This window comes from Glycine max, chromosome 14 (assembly GCF_000004515.6).
Source record: "Glycine max cultivar Williams 82 chromosome 14, Glycine_max_v4.0, whole genome shotgun sequence".
Lineage (NCBI taxonomy): Eukaryota > Viridiplantae > Streptophyta > Magnoliopsida > Fabales > Fabaceae > Glycine > Glycine max.
The window spans coordinates 2,418,027-2,426,765 of NC_038250.2; the positions used below are offsets into that span (position 1 = coordinate 2,418,027).

The following is an 8,739-nucleotide window of genomic DNA, read 5'->3' on the forward strand; positions in this document are numbered from 1 at the left end:
TTTAAATACATTTTTATATATTTGATTTCATGTTAGAGAAAATTTCAAAATTAATTTTAAGTTAAAAAAACTTTAAACAACATTTATATTAAATCTAAAATTTAATACTAAATTTTATTTCTAACTTATAATAAAAAATTCAGACATAAATCACATCACTTCAAAATCAATTTTAATCAAAATTAATTTTACAAAATTAATTTAATTCAAAATTAATTAAGCAACACCAATCCAAGCATAAGGAATTACTCCCCTAACATTTACCCTTCGTTCAAATGACAGGAAAGAAAGAGAAAAATAAAATAAAATTTTAAACTGGAAAGAAAAATTGAAAAATAAATGGAATTTTTAAAAGTCAACATTTTCTACTTTCCCTTCAATCTTCAACCAAACAATGAAACTTGTAAAATTTCTACAATTCTTTCCTCCTTTTTTCTCACGTACAGGGTTAATGCTCATAATGCTCCTTCCGCTACCTGTTGCTGTTTTTTTTTTTTTTTAATTTTTATAGACATTTCATTACTTCCTTGTTGATCAACGAAATCTAGCAACTGTTGGGCAAAATACGAACAGCAGGAAAGGCAGGATTTAAACAACGTGATTCCCAAATTATTTAATCAAACCCCTTAAGTAACCAAGGGTGAAGGGGCGAAAAACAAATTGTTGATAACCAAAATTACATATTGGATGAGAATTTTCTTGCATAATAGATTTTTAGTATAAAGTAAAACAGCAAAGCACCCTACACTACAGGTTACCAAGACATTTGATCTTCCCTTAACTACTACTACTGTAAGGAACATAAATATAAATACAGCTGCCTCTTTAAAACTATCCGTGCTGATGTAATGCCCATAGAGACAAGTAATGTGCCATGGCAGATGATGGAAGCCGCAGAATACAGCCCTCCCTTTTTTCTTTTTTTATAAAAGTTTCAAAAAGAACAATACACAGCTGAGACTGGGCCAAAAGTCCCAGAAAAGAAAAGAAAAATCCAATGGCCGTAGAACTTTTGTCTTCTAAAATCCTTAGTAATACAAGGATTAGCCAAGAAACCTATAAGTTTTAGAGGAAATGACAGAAGCAAACTCTACAAGAACTAAGCCACCATAAATAAGGATGGTGCATTTTTTTATATATATGTTAATTAAGTTAAAAAGGTCTTCTATTGTTCTGATTACTACCACGAGAACCACCAAAGCCACTAGGCTCACCTGAGCCAAAATCTCCAAAACCACCTGAGCGATCTGAACCACCAAATCCCCCAAAATCATCCGAGCGACTAAACCTAGACCCACTGGATGATCCACCTGATCTACTTCCTGATTGACCTGAACCATAGCCACCAGATGATCCAAAACGACCAGAGCTTGGTCCACCATATCTATTCATTTCACCAGATGAATTACCAGAACCAAAACGATTATAATTCTGTCCACCAAACCTTTCACCAGAATTTCCAAAGCTAGAGCGGCCAGAACCAGGGTTACTGTAGCCCCCAGAACGGCCAGATCCAAAACCCGTATCACCATATCGACGATCCCTGGTACCTCCGAAAGAACCAAATCGCCCACCACCCATGCCACCAACCATGTCCACTGATGCACTATCAACAGCAATACGTGGTAGCTGATAAACATGAATATATGAATAAAAAGCAATCAATTAATCATTATATATAAATAAATAAATAATACTGTCCTATAATTTAATTAGCACGAGAGCAAACATCACAGTATAAAAAAAACAGTAGTAATAAGTAATAACTGTTGGATAGTAGTTCACTGGCAGCTTAGATATACAATAATACTAAAGAAAATTAAGATTTTCAGTAACTCAAGTTTTACCAGTATTAGTTGTAACCTGCCAACCTGACTCGCAAACTAATAATAAACTATTTGGGCAAGTCTCTATATGGGAACTCTAATTGTTCAACATCAACTGCTATAACTTGGGATTTCACAGGTTTAAATCTCAACAGGTAGGATGGGATTTAAGGCAGGAGGTTGTGCTATCCTTGTTAGTAATTAAAAATAGATTATCCTCAATTTCAATCACGAGAAAATTACTAATTAACAAGCTACAACTTCCAGTAATAAGGGCAGAAATTGATAGGATGCCAGGAGATCACCTCTGTAAATCTACTGCCCACATCACGCTCAATAAGCTTAACAGCCCTCGATTGATCTTCTGTATACACAAGAATAGCAGTTCCTTTCTTACCAGCACGACCTGTTCGTCCAGAACGATGAACAAATATCTCTGAATTGTTGGGAAGATCATAATGTATTACCTATAGAAGGAAACCAAGTTAAAACTTCACATATAAAAAATAGAATAACACGGTAACAATATTTTCTATATGAAAGTATTTGCATACGCACATGACATATTAAACAAAGTAAAGCATAGAACATTGATAAAGACCACAAAAGACAAAACAATAACACATCAAGCAACAAAATAAAATCTGAGGTCCTAAATTTATAGAACCACGAACAGAACAGTGGCAAGAATACACCTAAAGCATTGCTGCATTGCTAAAAAGTATGAACGAACATTTAAAGCTCTGAAAGCAGATAAGAATGAACAATCAGATGCTAAAATATGTTGTTCTATATGGAAACATACCTAATAATATCATCAATACACAGAAAGAGTAAAGCCCAGTTTTGAAAATGCATCATTTGTTTTGTAAAGCAAATTTGCTCAAAAAATTAGGAGGAAATGCAGCATCATAAATATCAGAAGCTATTCATTGATTTCAAAAACATACTAGCTATGGCCAGAACATCTAATGAAAATAAATGCAAGTCAGAAATGTAGAGAATCCCACTCTAATTAGAGAACATTCTAAAAAGTAATCAATCAGAGACAAGTGAGTTATCATATGCATACCTTGTCCTTACATAAGTAATTAATATCTCAGATATATTGAGAAGAAAACGGTAATAATAACTGATATGCAGCAGAAAAATCATGGAAAAATAAGAGTTTTCTTGCAATTCAATTAACAATAAACACAATTCCAATGGATCAGCCGACTTAACTATTTCAAAGAAATAAAACAACTCACAAGATCAACATTTGGTATATCAAGCCCACGTGAGGCAACATCAGTTGCCACTAAAACATTGAAATGGCCATTTCTGAAGCCAGCAAGAGTTTTCTCCCTCTGAGCTTGTGATATGTCTCCATGCAAAGCCTCACATTTAACACTTCTTGCCATGGTATATGATAATCGATCAGCATCACGTTTTGTTTGAGTGAAAACAATGCACTTTCCTCCTTTTGCATGTTCCTAACAAAGGATATATCTTTAGGAGACAAAAAAAAATCCAGCAAGAAGTTTCCTTAACTAGTTTTTCTAAATAAAAATAGGGTTTACTATCTTTTTAGTCCCTAAACTTTTTAGGATTTTTGTTTAGTCCTGAACTTTTTTTTGACTGGTCAACGTCCATTGACTTTTTCCTGTCCTTACTTTTAGTCACTTAACATTTTTCCGTCCTTATTTTTACTAAAAGTCGGGACGGAAAAAAATTGAGGGACTAAAAGCAGTAAAAAATGTTCAGGGATTAAAAACAGAAATCCTATAAAGTTTAGGAACTAAAAAGATAGTAAACCCTTAAAAATATATAAAAGGGGTGACCCAGTGCACAAGGCTATACCTAGTTGGGTCTAAGGAGTGTAGATGTACACAGCCTTACTGCCTCAAGCGGAAAGGCTGTTTCTAGAATTTGTACCTGTGACCTTCGAGTCAGAAGGCACCAACCCTACTACCATTGGGCCAAGAAAAATAACATAATAATTTTTTTCAAAACCTACTTCTTATGAAACAGAAATGATAGTAACAATCATTAATCAGAAGAACTAGCAATCAAGAAATAATGGTTTCAGAAGGCATACCGTTATTAGAGGAGCAAGAATTCCCGCTTTAACATACAAATCAGTTGCAATGGAGTACAGTGAAATTCCATCTGCCAACTTCTGATCAGAATCTCCAACCTACAGCACCAATAAGTTTCCAATTAAAAAGTAACTACCATGTGCTCACTTGCGCACACATGCACAAACTATATGTACATTTAGATATAATAAACTTATTTCTCAATGAGGTTCATGTGCCCTACAACTTAATCTACTAGGATGCGTTTCTACATTATATTTTTTTAGAGGAGTCATATTCCAGTTAACTAAACGATATCTCGGAATTACAACAGCTTAAAGGCATTCTCCAATACCCTAAAATAGAACTTTATACTCACAAGATCAATGGTCAGGGGATTATTCAGGTAATTGCGCGAAATCTGCTTTATCCAAGATGGCATTGTTGCAGAGAACATAAGAGTCTGACGTTTTGGGGGCAACCTCTCCAAGATCTTCTCCACGTCTTCCTGAAAGCCCACCTGAAGCATCTGATCAGCTTCATCAAGAACAACAAACTGAACATCCTTCAAATTTAGAGCACCTCTGTTGAGAAGGTCAATAATCCGACCAGGTGTTCCCACAGCAATATCAACCCCATAATCAAGTTCCCTCATCTGCCGAGAGATGGGTGTACCCCCATAAACACAAATTGTATCCAAATTAGGTGCCGACTCACAGAACTCCGTTTCAACCTGTCGAGCAAGCTCTCTGGTCGGAGCCAAAACCAAAGCCAAAGGATCCCTCCCCCGCCTGCCACATCAACCACAAAAAAACTTGCACAGTTAAAAAACAAATCAATATTTTCCATGATTTCATCCACACCAATAGCAATTGCCTAGTCCACCTTTAACTCACGCAGAGAAACAAGTTACAAATTCAAGTGATAGCGAAACATAAGCATCACGATATCATTAAAAAAAAGAATAGAACTAACCCATGCTTAGCATTAAACTGAATGATCTTATCCATGATGGGTATCCCAAAAGCAAGAGTCTTCCCAGTTCCAGTTCTAGCTCGACCAATCATATCACGACCTTGCATAGCAGGTTCCAACACAGCCCTCTACAATTTAACAAAATAATTAATTAATTAAAAAATTAACAGAAGCTCAAAGTTACTAAACGTCTAAAGTCTAAACTACACAGAGTTAATTATCAACCATGGATCATATTATGCACCGACGAGAAAACTCTAGGAAGCAAAGCGGACCTGAATGGGGAAGAGCTTGGTGATGCCTTTCTTGGCCAAAGCGGAGACAATATCCTCAGAAATTCCGAGCTTCGCGATCTCGAGGCCTTCGTCGGCGGCGTTCCCTTTGGAGCCTTCTTCGTAAGGGAAATCGTCGACGGCGTATTCTGCGCGGTGACATGAAGAGGAGCGGAAATTCAAGGGGCCAGTGTTGGAGTGGAAGGTTCTGGAAATAAAGGCCGCGGAGGGTGGCCGGAAGTGGTTTCCGGCGGTGGAGGCGGAGATTAAGGCAGCGGGGAAACCGCGCCTTGAGAGAGTGGAACAGGTTCTTCTGAGGATTGCGGTTAACATGGTGTGGTGAGAATATGGAAACGGAAACCCTACACACTGCAATTCGGGGTTTAGGGTTTTATGAGAATAGAATATAGAAATGGAGGAGATATTAGGCGGGTGGAACAATCTTCTGTGTGCGAGTCTTCTTACTGCTCCCGTGCGCCTATTGCATTTTTTTTAGAGATGAATTTGTGTTTCTTGATTTATTTATTTTAAAATTAGTCCCTAAATTAAAATAATAATAGTAATAATTTCTATTATTTATTTAATTAACAACATGCTAGCCTTTCAACAAAATTTATCATTTTTCTAGCACTATTTTAACTTTTTTTTCAATTTATTCAAGAGATAAAACTTACTTTAGATTTATTTATATAAAAATAATGAGAACCAAAATCATGTGAAAGATGAATCGCATGAGGAATTAGAAACGAATATGATATTATACATAAAAATAATTACGTAATTTTCATTTTGTTTATATCTAACTTTGGTTTCAACATTAGTTAATTTTTATATTTATGTGTAGATAATTCTAATAAGACAAATTTCAAATAAGAAAAAAAAGCTTCAATAAGATTTTTGATCCATCCATAATATAATTATCTTGATTTGATCCTTTATCCTTTAAATTTTTTATTTGTTTTAGGCTATGTAAAATTTAATACCTTTGATTTTAATCTTTATCCTCAAGTAATAATATTAATTAATGAAACAATAATAACGTTGCAGCCCAATAATTTGCCATGTGGTTTAGGAATCTGACATGCCAGTTTTCACAACAGTTGATGTTGCAATACAGAATATTGTGCTGAGTGACACACTCCTAAATACACAATGGAAACATGTTTTAAACAAAAGTATTTTCATAAAAAAAAAATCAACAATAATAGTGTGTGGACTTAGCGAGACAGGGTGCAAATAACAAAGGCCATCACTAGACCCAATAATCCGTATTCACGTCACATCCAGCCCACTAAACAGCAGTGAAAATGAAGTTATTATTATTATTATTATATATATAAAAAAAATCCTCAAATTTCAATGAATCAGATGGACTACGATCTCTTAAAAAAAAGTTAAAATATATTTTTGATCATCATAAATATTAAAATATTTATTATTTATTCATATAAAATTTTAATATATTTTTCATCCTTATAAAATTAAAATGTTTTTTTTAAATAAAAAAAGTCATATTTTATATCAGTTATATATATAATTAATATAAAAAATAATGTAAAAATTTATTATCTTAAGTTTGGATTTACTCAAAATAAAAAATAATACATTTTAATTTTGTGAAAAAAATTAATACCAAAAATTTTGAGAAAATGAAAAATACATTTTAGAAAAAAAAAATGGGTAGACATCGGTAGCCACGTTGGTAGAGGTTGCACGACCTTCGTTTGTAACATGCACGATAATAACTTATAAGTGTTTTTTATTAAAAATATTTGTCTCACTTAAAAAAAAAAAAACAAAACCACACACACATAATAAGAATATGTCCCATTTTAAATATGTGAAAATTATAAATTTAAAAATATACTATTACAGAAATACACTAATGACACGCTTTACATTAGATCGTATTAGATTAGGATTTTAAATTTAGCATAAACAGTTCTTGGGAAATTTGAAGGACTTGGAAAAATATAATAACTTATATAATTTTTTTAAAATATTTTTATGATTAAGATTTTATAGTTTGAATTTTAAAAGATTTATACCATTAAATTTTAAGATTTAAAAGAACCTTATAAGTTTATAAGATTTAAAATAATTTTATGAGTGTTTAAAAAACATTCAAACTTAAAATTAGTCTATAAAAAATAAATTAACAAGATTCAACACATTTGATAAATAATTAAGTTCTTTGAAGCATGGGATAGGATTTTATTTTAATATCATTACTTATGTCTTTCTTATTTAATTATTGTGGAGCATGTATACATATTTTTTCATATCATTATATATTACCAAAGAAAAATATGCTATTCAAAAGTTAAATGATTAAGCTTGTAACAATATTTTATTGAAAGTAAGAGTATTAATAGAAGATAAAAAGTTATCGATTATAAATTTATAGATAAAATTGAAAAACAACTATGTAGCTTCTAATTTATAAGTTATATGACATATTTTAAGTTAGTAGCATTAGCATGTGGTTGTAGTTTTTTAAAATATGTTAAAATTCCATTTTAGTCTCACAAATTTAAAATATCTTGTTCTGGTCTATTGTTTCTAGAAATAATATAGCTAACAAAAAAAAATACTTTTAAATAATCATATTTTAGTTTTTAATTAATTTTGAACTCTTATAATTTTTTAAAAAATAAATTTTATTAAAATATAAATAAATTATGTAAATAATGGAATAATTAAAATGAACAGTATAATATTAAAATTATTTTTAAATAAAAATAGTATTATATTATAGGAGACAATATATTAGAGTTTTTAATAAGTACTTTAGTCATAAAATCTATCCAGGTTCAACTATTTTTTTATTTCTTTAAAAAAAATCTTGTGGAATGGATGGAAAATTCATGGGCTAAAGTTACAATTAAGGTTTAAATATATTTTTTGTTATACTAAGTTAACATTTATTTTTTGTTCTTCTAAGATTTTTTTTATAATTTTAGTTCGTGTAAGTTTGTGTATTTTAAATTTTGGTCTTTATAAGATATTTTGTTCATTTTCAATCCACGTTAAGTTCACATTTTTTCATTTTGGACTCTATAAGCATGAACTTATGAGGACTATAAATGAAAGCGCTAGAATCTTAAAGTTAAAAGGACTAAAATTGAAAAAAAACACAAACTTACAACGACTAAAATCGAACAAAAAAAAAACTTACCGAAATCAAGATTGAAAAGATGTCAACTGAGATTAAAATTAGAAAAATAAACTTATAAGGATCAAAAATGAAAAAATATCAACTTACAAGTACCAAAAATATATTTAAGTCAATAATTAATAAAGCTTTACAAAGTTTAGTCATGAAACTACATGTTAAAAAAGGTTTAAGAAATGAGTTTAATGCTTATGTAATGATAATATAAAATAGTTTTGGATTATCATTTAATTACCAATCATTATTTGAATTACTTTAAGACAACTATTTTAAAAGTTAACAAACTTACCATACACGATGGATTGTGATTGGATGACTGTATAAAACTCTTTACATTGTCCACACATAACATTTTTTTTCTCTTAAGAAATTGGGTTAAATAGTCTAGGGTTTAAGAAAAAAATGATTATGATCATATTCAACCCCCAAAA

The 8,739-nt window shown here is 31.2% G+C and overlaps 1 protein-coding gene across 1 annotated transcript; it reads right to left on the reverse strand.

The window, feature by feature from the left end:
• Positions 1 to 683: 683 nt before the first annotated feature.
• Positions 684 to 5,548, reverse strand: LOC100786041 (DEAD-box ATP-dependent RNA helicase 53, mitochondrial). Its single transcript, XM_003545336.5, has 7 exons — positions 5,137 to 5,548; positions 4,862 to 4,989; positions 4,266 to 4,677; positions 3,907 to 4,005; positions 3,077 to 3,301; positions 2,132 to 2,293; positions 684 to 1,629 (listed from the first exon to the last, which is right to left on the reverse strand). Exons 1-7 carry the CDS (start codon positions 5,464 to 5,466, stop codon positions 1,153 to 1,155), a joined length of 1,833 nt encoding a protein of 610 aa, XP_003545384.1. The 5' UTR covers positions 5,467 to 5,548; the 3' UTR covers positions 684 to 1,152.
• Between the last annotated feature and the right edge of the window lie 3,191 nt (positions 5,549 to 8,739).